Source organism: Monodon monoceros, unplaced genomic scaffold (assembly GCF_005190385.1).
Source record: "Monodon monoceros isolate NGI ecotype Baffin Bay Population unplaced genomic scaffold, NGI_Narwhal_1 Super_Scaffold_13, whole genome shotgun sequence".
In the NCBI taxonomy this organism is placed as follows: domain Eukaryota; kingdom Metazoa; phylum Chordata; class Mammalia; order Artiodactyla; family Monodontidae; genus Monodon; species Monodon monoceros.
In genome coordinates, this window is record NW_021703769.1 from 49,389,935 (window position 1) to 49,406,766 (window position 16,832).

Here is a 16,832-nt window from a genome sequence, read left to right on the forward strand (position 1 = left end):
CCCACCTGTGGGTTGACTGACAGCCCCGAACCCCGCCCCTTGGGGGAGGGGGTGCCCGGCAGAGCACGGGGGTCGCAGGGATCCTCGCCCGGCGCCCCTTGCGGCGGGGGCGCGGTGGTGGGATTCAAGGGAGGCGGGGGCGGGGAGGAAGCGAGCCCGGAGCGGCGGGGCGGGGCGGGGCGAGCAGGCCCGGCCCCGCCCCCGGCCCCTGCAGCCGCTGCGCCCGCGCTGTGCAGTCTGCTCTGGCAGCTGCGAGCAGTTGCGCAGCCAAAGCCTCCCCGGAGCCGGTGCCGAGCGCGGCGCCCGCAGGAGCACTGTCCCCACTTCTCAGCCACCCGGCCCACGGTGAGTGCCGCGGGCTCCTACCCGGCCGTCGAAGCTCGGCCCGGCGCCCCACCGACGTACAGGAGAGCCGCCGGTCCAGCTCCCGCGCCGCGCTCGTCGCCACCCCGGGCCCCGGGAGGTCGAGAAGACAAGCCGTCTGCCCCGGGGAGACGGAGGCCGGCGTGCGCTTGGAGGAGCGGCCCTCGGAGCGCGGAAGCAGGACCCGGCGGGAGCGGGGTGCGCACTGCGCAGGGGCGGGGGGACCAGACCTCCCTGCCGCGGGGGGCGCGGGACTCCAGGACCACCGTCTGCCGGCGGCCCCCGGGATGCGCAGGGTGACCCCGCTCCTACCCGGCGCGCCATCCCCGGGGGAAGCCGCAGGTGGGCCGGGGCCGAGGACCTCCCCGCCCTCCTCCGAGACGCTCCGCGGGGTTTCCCAGCCAACCCTCCAGGGAGGAAGACGCCCTTAGAGCCCAGTTCCGTCCCCCTCCTGCCGATCCTGGCAGGACCCCTTGCTTTCCCCAAATCCCTCCAGACGTCTGGGTGGGTCCAAAAAAAATACACCCTCACCAGGTTTCCAAACTGCCCCAGAACCGAGCGCCCACCAATGAGAGAAGCACCCCGACAGAACTGGGGGGCCTGAGGTTCTCACGGGGAGCTTCGGGAAGAGGGGGGATGGGAGGAAGGGGCGAGAGGGGATGTCACTGAGAGAAGTGGGAGGGAGGAACGCCGCGTGAACAGGTGAGGGAAGACAGGTAAGAGGGGGCCGGCCTGGCCAAGTGGGAGGGGACCTCGGAGGATTTCATTTTAAATGCGTTCATTCTAGAAGCATCTAGCTAGCCTCAAGCTTCAGAGCTCTAGGTCCACCTACAGAGTTGGTTACAATACAGATTCCCAGGTCCCTCCCTGGGGATTAAGTGGGGATGAGACCCTAATATTTGTAATGGGCACGCCAGGTGATTTGCAATGAGGCACTGCAGCTGTGCTGTGTGCAGGGGAGCACTGTGTGCAGAGTCAATGAGGACAGGGAGAGGTGGGAGCCGGAAATCCTATAGGAAGAGTGAGGGGGGTCAGGTGGGGGCTGGGCTGGGAAGAGAAGACCAACAGGGCAGCAGGGACAGCTAGCTGGTGGGGCCAGACATCCTGCCACCCCCTTACACATGCCCACGGCGGCATCAGTGGACCCCCGACCCCTAAGTCTCCAGGAACTGATTTCAGTAAGAAGGCCCCAGCGCCCTGAAAGTGTTTATTCACTCCAAGGGTGGCCAGCTAGCCACTGAGGACTCTGACTAGAGAGAGAGCTGGCCCTCCAGTTCAGCTCAGCTGCGCCAGACCTACCTGCTTCAGTGCCACCCTGGCTCCCCAGTGGGCTAGCAGGAGACAGCTTGGCTTTGAGCCCTGGGCTCGAGGCCTGGCTCAGGGCAGCTCACCCCAGCCCTGGGATGTGAAATGGGACAGTGACATCCACTTTGCAAATTATAATTTCCCATTCAACCCTGGGCCTTGGGCACAGCCCGGGAACACAGCGGGCCTGTCACTTTCAGCTGGGCCCGGTGCCTATGTGGCGTTCAGCTCCTTGGCCCGCGTCACTTTGTTCGTTGGATAAATGGGAACTGGTGGCCAGGCATGCGCAGGGGTACAGGCATGTCCTGCTCTGAGCAGCCGGCCAGACCTGGGACCAAGAAATGGAGAGCTCAGGAAGGAGTCCCATGGGGCCCGTCAGACAGATGGGGGGTCCCCTGCAGCCCTGTACCCAGCTCACTATGCCCTGTACAGGCTGAGGGCCCCTGCAGCCAGTGACTGCTTCCTGGGGGTCGGCCACATGCCCACTGTCAAAGGCAGCTCTGGGGGAGGTGCTGGCTGGCTCCCAGGCTGTTGGGTGCAGTGAGGTCATCACTGCTCAGGCGGCCCAGGGTTTCCAGGGGAACAAAGGGAATTTCTGGGCTCTCAGGATGAGCCATCTCTCCTGGACCCCTGCACCCAGACGCCACTATTGCCCCATCCTGGCAATGGGCTGAGGAAGGGAGCAGGGAGGGGCCGCGCAGCACAGGGGAAGGCCAGCCCATCTGGATGGACCCCAAGACTCAAGCCGAGCCAAGAGCTTAGCGCTCGGACACCAGAGCTGGGGAGACCTCGACTCCATTCCGGGCCTCCTGCTGGCTCTGTGGCCTTGGGTGGGTTCCTAACCCCGGGACCTCAGTTTCCTCATCTAGTTGGGGGAGCAGAGTGGCACCCCCTCTCCAGGGCTGGTCTGAGGATTATCAGGGGAGGTGGCCTGCCTTGCCTTGAACATTTCGTTCTCACAGAGAAAGCCCCCAACCCTGCAGCTCAGGCCACTTGGCTCCTGCGTCATCTTCATCTCTGGGAATGTGAGCCCTGGAGCCCCTGTCACATGCAGATGCAGCTGGTGGTTGCCGTGGCAACAGCTAAAGCAGTGGCTGCTCCCTGGCTTTGGGGGTCTGTGCGGGGAGCAGCCTCTTCCACTCAGCTAGAGAGGAAAAGGGGGCCCGTGACGCCTAGCCCCCTCGGGACCTCACTGCCAGCTGTAGGGTGACAGCTTCAGGAAGTGCGTGCAGAGGCTGCGGAGCCCCCATCTTGGGTAGAGGCCCCCAGGGGCAAGCGCTGACAGGTATGGTGGGGGGAGCTCGTGGGGGCTGAGCCACCTGCCTTCCCTGTCCCAGCTCTCGTGTCTGGCCAGATGAGACCCTCTGAGCCCAGTGTCCCCTGGGCCCCACAGGTCCGGGGTTGGAGGATCAGGGAACAGGACGAGGAGCTGAGAGCTGGTGGGGGTTGCAGACCAGGGATGGCAGCCTGGGCCCACCCAGAGACAGACCTGGTTTGCTCAAAAAGTCTGTTTAGGACCCACGAGGTGGCAGGCGTGCCTGGCCCTGGCTCTCCCAGCAGAACATAAGAGTCCAGGAAGGGGCAGTGCTGGTAAACGGAGACTTGCACAAGCACAGGCCCAGCCCCTGAGCAGCGGGCGCACAGGGCAGGGGCGGGTCTCACCTGGCTCTCCCATTGCTAAGTGCCTGTGAGGTCAGGGCAAGTAGAGTTGGATCTGGCTGGGTCCCCATTTCCTATTTTGTCAAATGAAAATGGCAGGCTCAGGCTGATGTGCCTGGCCCTGTGGGGGTGGGGGGGTGCTCAAGAGTGGACAATGAGGGGACCCAGACAGTGGGAAGGCCCCCAGGTGAGCCGAGGGGAGCACGGTGTGTCCTGCACAAGAGGCCAGCAAGCCTGGGGCAGGGAGCCCGAGTGGTGGCACCGAGTGGCAGAGGTGGCCCAGGAAAGGGTCTTCACTTTGCCCTGATGGTTTTCAACGGGGGAACAGAAGACCACCCTGGGGATCCAGGGGGCCCAGGGCCGGAGGTTGTTGCCTGACCCAGGGCAGAGGTGGGTGCCTGGGCCAGGCCATGGGGTGGAAGAGGCAGGCTCAGGGGCCCTTGGTGGCTTAGCTATCATCTTGCCCTTCCCAGCGGGGTCTGCAGGGGACACTGAGACACCTGGAGGATGTGTGTGGGTGTAACAGCAAAGGCTGGTCAGGCCGGGGGAACTGGAGTTGGCAGTGAGAGCCGCTTGCCCCTCAGGGGCATCCCAGGGCCTAGCCACCTGGACAGGAAGGTGTCCCCAGAGCAGGGCCTACTCCTCTTTTGGCAAGTGTGGGTTGTGGGGCCACAGCTCCCGCTCACTCTCCTGTCCGGCTCCAATTGCCCATGTTGCCATGGCAGCTGAGCCACCATGTAGCATCCTGCCTGGAGCAGCCCAGATACCACGCTGGGACGGAGAGGGATCCTCTGTGTTGAGTGAGGAATGGGCCCCGGGCATCCCCTGAAGCCAGCTCAGTACTAGTCATTCTGGTCTGGGTGGCCAGAACCTGTGGGAAGGGATAGGGCTTGGCCTGAGCAAGTCTGCAGCCCTGTGAGGGGCTGGAGCCCATGACCCCAGCAGTGGGCACCTCTGAGTAACGGGGGACACCTCAGTCATTGCTCAGGGTGGCATCTGATTTGATCATTGGGGACAGTATGGCAACACCAGCGAATGAGCAAGTGGCCCGACCGGAGGCTGTGGCTGTGCTCTCTGCCCGCAGGCCACCCACCATGTCCACCTTGCTGGAGATCAAGAGCAGCGTGCTCAGGCAGGTGCAGGTGTGCCCATCCTTCCGCCGGAGGACTGAGGAGGAGCCGGCGAGCAGCAGCACCGAAGTGCCGGAGCCCACGGCTGGGGCCTGGTGGGTACCCCACAGCCTGCTCCGCATGGTCATGGTCACCTGCACCGGGCCCCCCTTCCTTCGCTGACCTCACACACCAGCTGCCCAGCGTGGCCCCTGGGGGGAGCCCAGGAGGCTCTGAACCCAAGGCCATGGGGGGCATCATACCTCACCCCCAGACATGCAGAGACCCTTGAGTCGTGTGGGCCAGCACGTGCCGTGAGCTGTAGCTTCGGGGAGGGTCTGCTGACCCCGAGTCTGGGCTTTCTTGGCAGGAAACCCGGAGATGGTGTGGAGTTCTTTGCCCAGATGCGCCTCATCCTGAAGAAGGGGGAAAGCAGACAGGGCCTGCCATGCCCCGAGGTGCGGATAGCACGGGCACTGCTGCCTGGCATGGGGTGCTGGGCCAGGCCTCCCCACCTGCCCCTCCGCCCTCCACTCCCTCCCTCCCTGGAGCACTCTGTGCCCCACTGGCCCCGGGAGCCACAGAGGCCCTCACCCGGTGCCCTTCACAGGTCCTCCTGCGCAGTAGCTCCCCAGCCCCCACAGAGCCCATGGACCCCAGCCGTGGCCTTAGAGCCCTGACCCAAGAGGAGGTAAGGGGGAAGGGGGCCTGGCCCCAGGAGGGGCTGTAAGTACCTCTGTGTGCCAGACTTAGGGTCTGGGGCGGGTGGGCCAGGCCTCCCCATGGAGGCGAACAGAGATCAGGGGTGAGGAGGGACCCGCAGTGGAGGGCCTGCTAGGTGCAAAGGCACAGAGGCAGGGATTGGGCTCTGCCAGTGGGAGGAGCTGCTGGGGGCTGGGCACACAGGGTGGACTCGAGGAGCCTGAGACCCCCTGTGTCCAGAGCCCGGGGCTGAGGAGAGACAGGGACAGGGTGGCCGGGACTCAGCATGTGCTCCCCTCCCCACCTGCAGGTGGAGATGCTCTATGAGGAAGCCTTGTACACAGTCCTTTACCGCGCAGGGACCATGGGCCCCGACCAGGTGGATGACCAGGGGGCCCTACTGAGCTACCTGCAGCAGGTGAGCCCCATTGGCCCCACCCACCCTCCTGGCCTGGCCCCTCCCCATCTCTGGGGAGGACTGAGACACTTTCCCCCACGTGCTTATGTCACTATCACCTGAACAACACACACAGATTTGCCCCATGTACACAAGACACACACACACACACACACACACACACACACACACACACACACACATGCACAGGCAGACACAAACGGGCTGATAGGCATGCCCAGAAAGATGGAGTGATGGACGGACACACAGACACATTCAAACAGAAGAACACAAAAACAGACAGATGAACACAGAGACAAATATAAACAACACAGGAAAGGACAGGTAGACAGATATAGGACATACAAAGAAGGATGGACAGACAGACACACAGAAAAAAAGTAGAAAGGACAAACCAACAGATGGACAGACACCTTTATTCCTCACTTGTGTGTGCTCCCCCAACCCCGTGAGGCCCCCAGGACAATAGCCAGCGCTGCTTCAGCGGTACCTGGGCCCTCACACCTGCCTGCCCTGTGCAGGTGTTCGGCACCAGCCCCGAGGAACATGCTGAGGCCATGGAGCGTGTGAAGAAGGCCAAGGTGAGGCTGCCGCCCACCTGGGCAGACGCTGACCAGTGCAGTGCTCGTGTGCAGGGGCTCGGGGTGGAGGGGGCACAGGGCTGGGTACACGCTGAGCACCGAGAGGCCCTCACACCCCCACCCACCCACAGGCTCCCACATATGCCCTGAAAGTCTCCGTCATGCGTGCCAAGAACTTGCTGGCCAAAGACCCCAACGGTGAGTGGGGTTGGCTAGCTCAGCCGGGACGTTGGCTAGCTCAGGTCTGGGGGTCACGGGAGGGCCTGGGGTCAGGGGTCAGGGGCTGAGACACCTGCCATGTCCCAGGTTTCAGTGACCCGTACTGCATGTTGGGCATCCTGCCAGCCTCAGGCACCCTGAGGGAGCCGGGCCCACACAAGGAGCAGCGCTTCAGCTTCCGCAAGGGCAGCAAGCGTGGTGGCCCACTGCCGGCCAAGTGCATCCAGGTCACTGAGGTCAAGAGCAGCACCCTGAACCCTGTGTGGAAGGAGCACTTCCTCTTGTAAGGCCCCTTGTCCAGCTGGATGGCAGGGTGGTTGGGCAGGGTCTTCTGCGGTGCCAGGCTGGTCCTGGGCTTGCATGTGGCAGCTGTGCCTGTATGCGGTCTCAGTGCCTGCCCCAGGGAACTGAGGGGCTGGTCCTATGCCCAATTTTCAGAGGAGGAGACTGAGGCTCAGAAATGGTCCCTGCCCCAGCTCCGGGCAGAGGATCACCTGGACCCTAAAGGGTATCTCTCTGTTCTATTTACAGTGAGATTGAGGATGTCAGCACCGACCAGCTGCACCTGGACATCTGGTATAGGCCCCTGTGCCCTGCAGGGCAGGGGATGTGGGCGCCTGTGGTCTGGGGAGAGCGGGAGGGGGCAGTCAGGGCCAGGCTGGGCTCCAGACCAGCCAGGTACCCCCACCTCGCCCCACCCTTAGGGATCATGATGATGATGTGTCCCTGGTGGAAGCATGCAGGAAGCTGAATGAAGTCATTGGCCTAAAAGGCATGAGCAGGTATGGCAGGTGGGACCCTTGTGCTCCTGACACTCACAGCTCGGCCACGGGGGCCAGCAGGTGGTGGCTCCTCAGGGACCTCAGGTGTGACGCCCACCCTACCGCCCCCAGGTATTTCAAACAGATTGTCAAGTCTGCCCGCACAAATGGGACAGCAGGGCCCACGGAGGACCACACCGATGACTTCCTGGGGTGCCTCAACATACCCATCCGGGTGAGTGGCTGTCGGGGCGTCACTCATGGAACACCTGCTCATGGGTGCCCCGCCTTCCTGCGATACCACTGCTGGCTATGTCCTGTGATTCCCCCAACAGTCTCCCATCTTTCTGGGGCTGGGGGGGCACCATGCTGGGAGGAGTGGGGGAGGGACAGCCTCCAGGGGTCCAGGCACCCCTAAGCGCTCCCTGTGCTGGTTACCCGTGTTCAGTGGGAAGCGGAGGCCTGTTTTCTCCCCACGGTCCTGCAGACAGTCTGTGCGGGAGGAAGAGGGAGGCAGAATCGCCAATCTGAACCCCCTTTCCCCAGGAGGTGCCCGTGGCTGGTGAGGACCGCTGGTTCAAACTGGAACCGCGCTCCAGCGCCTCCCGCGTGCAGGGGGACTGCCAGCTGGTCCTCAAGCTGATCACCACACAGGTGGGAAGCCAAGGGGGACCCCCGGCCTGCTGCGCCCCAGCCCATGGGCTTGGGCAGGGCTGGTGACCGGCGGGCCCTGCGTTCCAGAGGGACACGAGCATGAGCCAGCGCGGGCGCTCGGGCTTCCTGTCCTACCTGCTGCTGCTCAGCCGTCTGCTGCAGTTCGAGCACCAAGCCGAGGAGGTAGCGCCGCCCTCGGGCCCCCGGGGCAGCCAAGCGCGGCGTGGGGAGGGTGAGAGGGGGAGGCCGGGGACCTGGGGGACGAGAGGGGATGGGGGTCTCCCGCCTCCACCCACGCCCGGCCCGTCCCCCAGCCCAACTCGAGCAGCTGGCGCGGTGAGCTCAGCGGGCCTGCGGCCACCGTGCTCTGCCTGCACGGCGCCCAGAGCAACCTGTCGGCGCTGCAGCTGGCTGTGCTGTGAGTGGGCGAGGCCGCGACGCAAGAGGGCAGAGCCCCGACGGGGCGGAAGGGCGGTGGGAGGGGCGGAGCCTCAGCGAGCGAAACTGCAAGTACATGGGCGGGGCCGTGTCGCGAGGGGCGGGGCACTGGAGGGGCGGGTCTCGGAAAGGGGCTGTGCTGTGAGTTGGAGAGGCGCCGGTTTCCTCCTGGTCCCGGCCCCAAGGCCGCTGCCCTGACCCTGGGCTGGGGCCCCGCAGGCACTGGCAGGTCAGCAGCCGCCACCATCAGACGCGCACCCTGGACTACGGCTACCTGCTGGGGCTGCTGGAAGATATGCAGGCACACTGGGAAGAGGCAGCCTCGCTGCCCCAGGAGCAGGTGGGCTCGGCTGAAAATGCTGTTTCTGGGGGGTGTGCTGTGGAGCTACTCGGGCTGGGGCAGGCAGGGACGGCCAGAGTCCTGCCCTGGTGGGATGCACAGCTTGCGGGTGCGGTAGGTGGTTAAAAACAAACGGACAAACTGCGGGACCTAGGAGAGGGCACGTGCTGTGCGGTCCCAGGATCGGGTGTGCGATACCTTGATGGAGTCCCGAGGGAGGGAGGCCGTGCCGCTTCAGCCCCGCGAGCAACAGAGGGAGTGGGCCAGCTCGCAGGAGGCACAGCTGGTGGTGCAAAGGCCCTGAGGGCGTCTGTGTCTCCAGGGGGAGCTGCGGAGGCAGGGGCTGGAGAGGTCATCACTGCAAGGCCAGTGGGGTTGGAGGTGGTGGTAGGGAGGGTGCTCCTCAGGGCAGAGCCTTGTAGACTGGCTGGTTCTGCCGTGGAGCGGGCACTCAGGAGTCAGTTCTTAAGGGCCCTGTCCCCCAGGAGGAGGGACTGGCAGACAGCTTCTCCGCCTTCTCTGAGTTTGGGCTTCGGTTGCTGCGCCAGCTCCGAGACTACTTCCCTGCCACCAACAGCACAGCCGTCTACCGCCTGGAGCTGCTGTTGAAGTGGGTGCAGCCGCTGGCACGAGGGGTGGGGGTGGGGTAGGGGTAGGGGACTGGGTGGGGCACCCCCAGTCAGTGGGTGACCGGTCGCCCAGGTGTCTTGGCAAGCTGCAGCTCTTCCAGCCTTCCTTTGAGATCTGCCCCTTCGAGACGGAGCTAAACATGGACATTGCTGCTGCCCTGAAGGTGTGTCTGGTAGCTTGGTCTGGGCTAACTGCTCCGGCCCTGCCCGTGCCCCTGCCCCCGCCTGGACCTGCTGTACCACACACACTTTATTGTCCTTCTTCCCTCCCACCCACCACGCTGCCTTGGTGGCTTCCCTTGCAGAGAGGGAACCGTGAATGGTTCGACAAGCTCCTGAACTCCCAGAGTCCTCGTGAGCAGGTGTGACTCGGGGGGCATGGGTCAGGGGGAGCAGGTGTGGCTCAGGGGAGGGGGGGCAGCATGTGGGCGCAGGCCAGAAGGTCAGTGTGCTGGGCTTCCTTGCAGCCGGGGCCACAGCGCCTTGCAGGGCTGGTCAAGCTGGCTGACACTGTCTACGAGGATCTGCAGTCCTGCTATGGCATCTATGCCAGCCTCTTCCACAGGTGGGGCCAGCGCTCTCCCTGCTGCCCCTGCCTCCAGCCCCTCAAGTGCTGCTGCTGGGCTGGGGAGCAGGGAGAGCAGATATCTGAGGTGTGTCCTTTGCAGCATCATCAAGATCGACTTCTTCACCCTCACCTTTCGGCAGCTGGAGCGTCTGGTAAGGAGGTCGCCTGGGGAGAGCCCCCTGGCTGGGAAGGGACCTGGGTTTCCTGTTGTTGGCAGTCTGACTCCACCCTCCTGGGCAGGTGGCTGAAGAGGCGTGGGTGCTGACGGAGGAGCTGAGCCCGAAGATGACCCTCGAGGTGGCCTCAGGGCTTTTTGAGCTCTACCTGACCCTGGCAGACATCCAGTGCTTCTGGAGCAGCATCCCGGGCCGGTGGGTGTCCTGCCCCCACCTGTCCTCCAGTCTCCTCTAGGAGGACTCTGTGCAAGAGACTCTCCTCGGGGCCTCCTTAGGCTAGGAACCTGGTACATGTTGGCTCAAGGTGTCTGAGTTGGGGTGAGCTCTGACTGCTGGCCTCCTGCTGCAGGGACAGCCGCTCCCTTGCCCTGGCTGGCATCCATGCCCCATTCCTGCCTGCTGTGAAGCTTTGGCTGCAGGTGCTGCGGGACCAAGCCAGGTGGAGGCTTCAGGGAGCCGTGGATGTGGACACGGTGAGTGAGCACCCAGACCTGAGGGTGCTGGGCTCATCCAGGGCACCCTCGCAACCAAGGCTTCCCCCTGCTTCCTAGCTGGAGCCTATGGATTCCTCCTCCAAGCACAGCAGCTCCGCAGCCACTGCAAGCCTCTGCTTCAGCCACATCCAGGAGCTGTGGGCCCGCCTGGCATGGCCAGACCCTGCCCAGGCCCAGGGGCTGGGCACCCAGCTCAGCCAGGTGGGGACTCCCGAGAGGAGATCGGGGTCTAGAGGGGCAACAGGGCCAGGGGACATGTCCCACAGCTCCTGAGCCCCCATCTTCCACCCCAGGACCTGTGTGAAGCCGCCCTCTTCTACACAGAGCTGCTGCGTAAGAAGGTGGACACTCAGCCTGGGGCAGCAGGCGAGGCAGTGAGCGAGCCAGTGAGCCGACAGGCGGGCGGGGAGGGGCCCGTTGCGGGGAGGAGGAGGCACGGTGGGGCCACCACCTGACTGCCAACCCACACATGTCTGGCACACCTCCCCAGCTCTGCGTGGTCCTCAACGATGTGGAGCTCCTGCGCAAGGCTGCTGGCCAGGCGCTACGTGGCCTGGCGTGGCCGGAGGGGGCTCCAGGTCTCGAGGGTGTGCTCCCACGCCCCCTGCTTAGCTGCATGCAGGCCCTGGATGAGGACCTGCAGCGGGAGGCCCGAACCGTGACAGCACACCTGACCTCCAAGGTGGGCAGGGATGGTGGGGCGGGACCTGGCTGCCCCCTCCCTGCACCCCAACTTGGTGCTGAACGCCATCCTCCCACAGATGGTGGGTGACATCAGGAAGTACGTGCAGCACATCAGCCTCTCACCTGACTCCATCCAGAACGAGGAGGTGAGTGCCCAGCCAGGTGAGGGCTTGGGCATGGTGGGGAATGCGTGTGTGGGGTGGGGGCCCAGGCTCAGTCCCAGCCTGAGGACCCTGCCTGCAGGCCATGGCCCCGCTCCTGAAGTACCTGGACGAGAAGCTGGCTCTGCTGAACGCCTCGCTGGTGAAGGAGAACCTGAGCAGGTATGGTCCCGGGCAGGTGGAGCAGGGCTGGCCCAGTGTCCAGTCACAGATGCCGAGTGTCCCTACAGGGTGCTGGAGGCCCTCTGGGAGCTGCTGCTACAGGCTATTCTGCAGGCTCTGGGCGCAAACCGTGACATGTCTGCTGACTTCTATGGGCGCTTCCACTTCACGCTGGAGGTAGGGCCATGTGGAAGAGCCCTTCCTGCTGCAGCTCCCAGTTCCTGGCTCCCCCCAACCCCAGGCCCAGGGCGACAAGGCTGCTGACCCTTCCCAGCTGCCCTGCTGCACCGGGCTGGGATGCCAGGCCCTCCCTGGACACCCCTCCTCTGGGAACCCACCAGGGCAGCATCTCCTTCCCCCAGCCCACCTGTGTCAGAAGCACCTGGGCCACCTGTTAAGACAGCTGTCTGGCCTCAGGCACCGACATTTTCCCAAGCTTCCTGGGGGCTTCTGATGCGCCCCAGGTGTGAGTGGCTCTGCCCTGGGCTCCCGAGAGCCCGAGCTGGGTGCTGCTCAAGGCTCCATTTGTCTCCACTCTCGGTCCCCAGCACCCACCTCGCCCCTGATCTCTCTCCCTTCTTGCCCTGCCGCAGGCCCTGGTCAATTTTTTCCACGCTGAGGGCCAGGGTTTGCCCCTGGAGAGCCTGAGGGATGGAAGCTACAAGGTGAAGTTTGGCCCTGGGGCCTCTGACAGAGGAAGGGGGCGGGGTGGACACCAGAGACCCAAGTTTGAGTTCATCCACGCCCCACACGTGAAATGGGGCCGTGAGGAGCTGCCGGCATCACCAGGGGCCTCCTCCTTCCTGCAGAGGCTGGAGGAGGAGCTGCGCCTGCACCAGTGCTCCACCCGGGAGTGCATCGAGCAGTACTACTTGGACAAGCTCAAGCAGGTAGTGCGGCCCAGGTGTGGGCACGAGGCCCCGCCTCCGGGAGTCCCCGGGCTCCGGCTCACCGGCCCCCTGGCTTTTCCACAGAGGTCCCTGGAGCACAACCGGTTTGGGCGCCTGAGCGTCCGCTGCCACTACGAGGCGGCCGAACAGCGGCTGGTGGTGGAGGTGCTGCACGCCGCCGACCTGCTCCCCCTGGACGCCAACGGTGCGGGGGAGGGGTGCGGCGAGGCGGGGCTGTCGGGGACGGCGGCGTGGTCCGCTCACAGCCGTGTCCCTAGGCCTGAGCGACCCCTTTGTGATCGTGGAGCTGGGCCCGCCGCACCTTTTCCCTCTGGTCCGCAGTCAGAGGACCCAGGTCAAGAGCCGGACGCTGCACCCCGTGTACGACGAACTCTTCTACTTGTGAGTGTCCCTCCCTGCCCTGCCCGTCCGGAGCCGGGAGCAGGGTTCCAGGTGACCACCGCCCGCCTCCCCCCGCCCCCAGCTCCGTGCCCGCAGAGGCCTGCCGCCGCCGGGGCGCCTGCGTGCTGTTCACCGTCATGGACCACGACTGGCTGTCCACCAACGACTTCGCGGGGGAGGCAGCCCTGGGCCTGGGCAGCATTGGCGGCGTCGCGAGGCCCCAGGTGGGAGGGAGCGCGAGGGCCGGGCAGCCGGTCACCCTGCACCTGCGCCGGCCCAGAGCCCAGGGTGAGTGAGGGGCGGGGCGGGGGCAGGGCTAAGGGCGGGGCCAGCCGGGGCTGACGCTGGCCCCGTCCCGTCCCCCCCCCCACCCGCCCGCAGTGAGATCGGCGCTTAGGATGCTGGAGGGCCGCAACAACAAGGAGGCGCAGGAGTTTGTCAAGAGACTCAAGGAGCTGGAGAAGTACATGGAGGCGGACCCCTGAGCCCCTGCGGCCGCCAGCCAGGCCCTCCCCAAGTCCCCGTGTTGTTCTCTCGCCGTGGTCAGCTTTGTGCAGCCGGGCTCGTGGTGCCCCTTCCCCTGCTTCGTGGTGTGTATGCTGTGGCTGGACTCCCTGGGCTCCCTTTTGCCCTGGTCATGTCTCTGTGGTGTGTGCTGTGAACCTTCTGTGCCCAGTAAGCCCCACCCCACTGGATCAGGACGGCCGACCGGGCAAGGTCTGGCCAGCAGCTACCCCCCCCACCCTGGAGCAGAGAGAGCAGGCCTGGCCGCCAGGTGAGCTTCCCACCTTCCCTCAGGTTCCACAGCCACAGGGCAGGAGGGTGCTGGTCTTAAAGCAGGGCTCTCATGGGGCAGCCTTGCCCCCCAGGGGACATTAGGTGCTGCCTGGAGACATTTTTGGTAGTCAGTCACAACTGGGGAGTGGGTGAAGGCTGTGCTATTAGCACCAGTGGGTAGAGACTAGGCTTGACATCCTGCCATGAACCCTCCCCCCCCAACAAAGAATGGTTCACCCCTAAATGTCACCAGTGCTACAGAGGAGAGCCCTGTCCTAAAGGAAGTTCTGTCCTTGTCTCTCCAGGGCTGAGGCAAGGCCTCACTAGGTGGAGAGGCAGGAAGGTGCGTTTTGAGTCTGGACAATCCAGGCTTTGGAGGGAGAGGGTGAACATGTGCAGTGTCCCCCCCCTTCTCCAGGGACCCTCCACCCCAGAGGGCATGTGGAAGGTGGTTTGCCTGAGAGCTGCACAGGTCTCCAGTCCCCACCCAGCTGACAGGCCCAGGGTCTCTGGCTGAGGATGTCATTCAAGGCTGGTCAGTGTAAGGGGCTCCATGCCAACTGGCCAGCTATCTGGCATTTCTTTTCACGAACGCATGGGTGCCCACACAAGACCTACCCCGCAGCCCCATCCCCACACCCCAGACCCTTCTAGGCAGGGTCTGCCTCACTAGAGGCTGAGGGTCCCCCCAAAGCCCCAGGCCAAGCGCAGAGAAGCAGAGGCTCACACAGGGGTCTCCTTGGCTTGCAGCTTCATTGGGAGGGCACTGAGGCAGGACCCAGAGCAAGGCTGGGTTAGAAGCACAGGGAGAAAACCCAGACAGAGTCCAGTCCTTATGGCATCTGCAGGGGCTGAGGCCACCAGGCCTGTGTGTGTGTTCCCACAAGTTCCACTGCCATCTCTAGATGTCCTCGTCACTCTGCCTTGGAAAATATACATGTCTGCAGCTTTCAGTCTCTCTGCCGTTTCTTGATTCCTTTCCAAATCTCTGTGGGGACCCTGGTCTCTGTCTCTTCAGGGCTGCTGCTGCTGCCTCCCCCGTCTTTGGGGTCAGGCCCAAGTTCCTCAGACTCCTCCTCGGTGTCACTGTCAGCCCTGTCTCTGGGCAGCCTGGGAGGGAGGGGTGCGTTCACTGGCCAGTCTGAGGTAACACCCCTCCCCACTCATTCACCAAAGCCCCTAAGCTGAGGACAGATTCCTATTCCCTGTCCTCTCAAAACTGAAATCCCTCCATCAGGACATCCACCTTCCCTTCTCCGCACTCAGAAAGGCATCCTGGTGTTGTTTAGGACACCACCCCACCCTGCAGCAGGAATGGCTGAGGCCAGAGGCGGAGGGGAGCCCTGGGTCTGAGCTGTCATGAAACTTGGGAAGCCCGAGGACCTACCGGGGGCCAGACACAGGCCTGTTGGGGTTTGCAAACTCTCGCCCTGAATCCACATCAAAGGGATCTGAATCGAGGAATCAAAGAGGAAAGCGACCTGTAGGTGAGCCTGGAGCAGAACCAAGCATCCCACAGCTGTGGCAGGAAGGCTCCCCCCAACCCCCAGGCTTCTCAAAGGAGGTGGCAGGCCTGGAGGGTGCTGGCTCCCACCCAGGGGGCTTGTGTCTGTGCCAGGCCTCACCGATTTCCTCCTCTTCCTCGGAGTGCTCCTTGGTGTGGGCCAGGAACTCCTGCTCTGCCTGTAGCACCTCCTCTGGGCCACTGCAGGCTGCATACTTGTCCAGGAGCTGGCGGTTCAGGTCTAGGAAGCCCTTGCCCCACTTGAACTTCCGTAGCAAAATGACAGCAAGGTCTGAAAAACCTGTTGGTGCAGGAAACAGGAATTCCAAGGATGTGGACAATCCCTCTCCTGTCACCCTTGCCGCTGGTTCCTTCTGTCCCAGGAACTAAAAGTCCCGCTGACACTTTCCCACGGTCCAGACAGCCCATGCCCACTCACGAGCCTCTGCCTCAGTAGCCCATTAAGTCCCTCTCCCCACAGGGAGTCTCACAGGGCCACCCACCTGGGCCTCCATGTGGACCATAAGGTCTCTGGGGGTGAGCTTTGGTAACAAAAGACTCTCAGGGCGGTGGTGCCCTGACAACGAGGGCCAAATACGGGTGCATGCAGGCCAGCGAAGTGTTCTGCCTCCACCTCAACCCCGCATGGCGAGGACTTAAGTGGGAGTTAGGATGAAACCTTGGCCACCTCCCCGTACATGGTCATGCTCCTCCTGGGACTTGCAGCAGAAAACACACTGCCGGGAGCACAGCCAGACTCCAGGCTGCCAGGCCCTGACACTCACCCAGGATGCAGAAGGTGGCAGCAAAGGCCTCCACGCAGGAGAGCCTGCAAGGCCGGCCATAGTTCACAGGGTTGGCAGCCACCAGGTGAGGCAGGATCCGCAAGTGACTCCCTCGCATCTTCCCAAACGGAGTCTCATCCAGTCTGGACCAGGAGCAGTCGATGACGGCGACCCCGGACTGTGCCACCAACTGTCTGCCAGGAGCAGCGTAGGGCTTGGTTCTGGGGTCAACTTGGTGCTGGCCCCACTGGGGATTCAGCGGCATCATTTCCCCATCCCAATGACCCCCAGGGACTCTCATGGGCCAAGCTTTTGAGGCAGCTGGGGGGGAGGTGTTCCTCGAGAAAGCTCATTTATTCACTCAACAAACGTTTATTGGAACCTGCGGCATCCTGGACTTTGCCCTAGGTAATGGGGGCAAACTAGACAGATCAGTGCAAATAGGTGATCCCTGAAAAGAAGGATGCGCCAGAGTAGGGGACTCATTAAGAAAAGTCTCAGGAGGCACCCCGCCCCCCCCCCCCCCCCACCCCGTCCTCTCCCGCCTACCTGTCTGCGGGGGACACGTACTGGGAGCCCACGGGGCTGAGCACGAGGCCGCCGAACCTGTGGCCCAGACGTAGGCAGCGCACCAGTCCCAGGCGCGCCAGCTTGCGTCCGGTGCAGCGCCGGGGGTCGCAGTGGCCCAGCTCCCACATGGCCAGAGCGCAGGGCAGGTGCGCAGGGCCCGGGGCGCCCTCGTCCTCGGCCGCCTCTGGCTCCACGGACGCTACACCGGGCACAGAAGGGGACCCGGCCTCAGCCGCGGCTCCGCGACCCGACCCTGGGCCTCCGACCCCCGCCCCCGCTCCGGATCACGCCCCACTCACCGCGTAGCGCGGCGCCCACCTCCTCCGCGAAAGCCTCCAGAGAGCGGCCCGCGGGGCGCCGAGTGCGGCCACGTTCGGCCCCCGGCCCACGGGCTGCCCTGCGGCGGCCCATGGCTGGGAGCAGGGCCCGGGAGTCCCGCCCGCTCGCAACTCCTCAGGCAGCCGAGGCGCGCCTCTGCGCA

The 16,832-nt window shown here is 64.2% G+C and overlaps 2 protein-coding genes across 6 annotated transcripts; one reads left to right on the plus strand and one right to left on the minus strand.

Annotated features, from left to right (window-relative positions):
• The first annotated feature begins 216 nt into the window (after positions 1-216).
• Positions 217-13,975, plus strand: BAIAP3 (BAI1 associated protein 3). Of its 5 annotated transcripts, none has more exons than XM_029222278.1 (33): positions 217-345; positions 4,412-4,552; positions 4,807-4,894; positions 5,047-5,127; positions 5,449-5,556; positions 6,078-6,137; positions 6,269-6,335; positions 6,444-6,639; positions 6,888-6,932; positions 7,061-7,138; positions 7,250-7,352; positions 7,664-7,771; positions 7,859-7,954; positions 8,086-8,189; positions 8,429-8,549; positions 9,035-9,159; positions 9,252-9,540; positions 9,646-9,743; positions 9,847-9,898; positions 9,987-10,117; positions 10,272-10,395; positions 10,474-10,617; positions 10,710-10,802; positions 10,907-11,098; positions 11,178-11,246; positions 11,344-11,423; positions 11,492-11,600; positions 12,017-12,088; positions 12,233-12,313; positions 12,398-12,518; positions 12,592-12,715; positions 12,798-13,003; positions 13,097-13,975. In XM_029222278.1, the coding sequence occupies exons 2-33, from the start codon at positions 4,422-4,424 to the stop codon at positions 13,198-13,200; spliced, it is 3,600 nt and encodes a 1,199-aa protein (XP_029078111.1). In that variant the 5' UTR covers positions 217-345; positions 4,412-4,421; the 3' UTR covers positions 13,201-13,975. The 5 variants fall into 5 exon arrangements, 4 of the variants coding, with proteins under 4 accessions (XP_029078111.1, XP_029078112.1, XP_029078109.1 ...); XM_029222279.1 differs by lacking the exon at positions 217-345 and adding an exon at positions 2,746-2,953; XM_029222277.1 differs by lacking the exon at positions 217-345 and having other exon boundaries at positions 4,313-4,552; positions 9,252-9,342; positions 9,484-9,540.
• A 254-nt stretch (positions 13,976-14,229) lies between these two features.
• On the minus strand, positions 14,230-16,820 carry TSR3 (TSR3 ribosome maturation factor). Its single transcript, XM_029222289.1, has 6 exons — positions 16,651-16,820; positions 16,331-16,550; positions 15,782-15,975; positions 15,118-15,297; positions 14,880-14,943; positions 14,230-14,602 (listed from the first exon to the last, which is right to left on the minus strand). Exons 1-6 carry the CDS (start codon positions 16,760-16,762, stop codon positions 14,443-14,445), a joined length of 930 nt encoding a protein of 309 aa, XP_029078122.1. The 5' UTR covers positions 16,763-16,820; the 3' UTR covers positions 14,230-14,442.
• Positions 16,821-16,832: the final 12 nt, after the last annotated feature.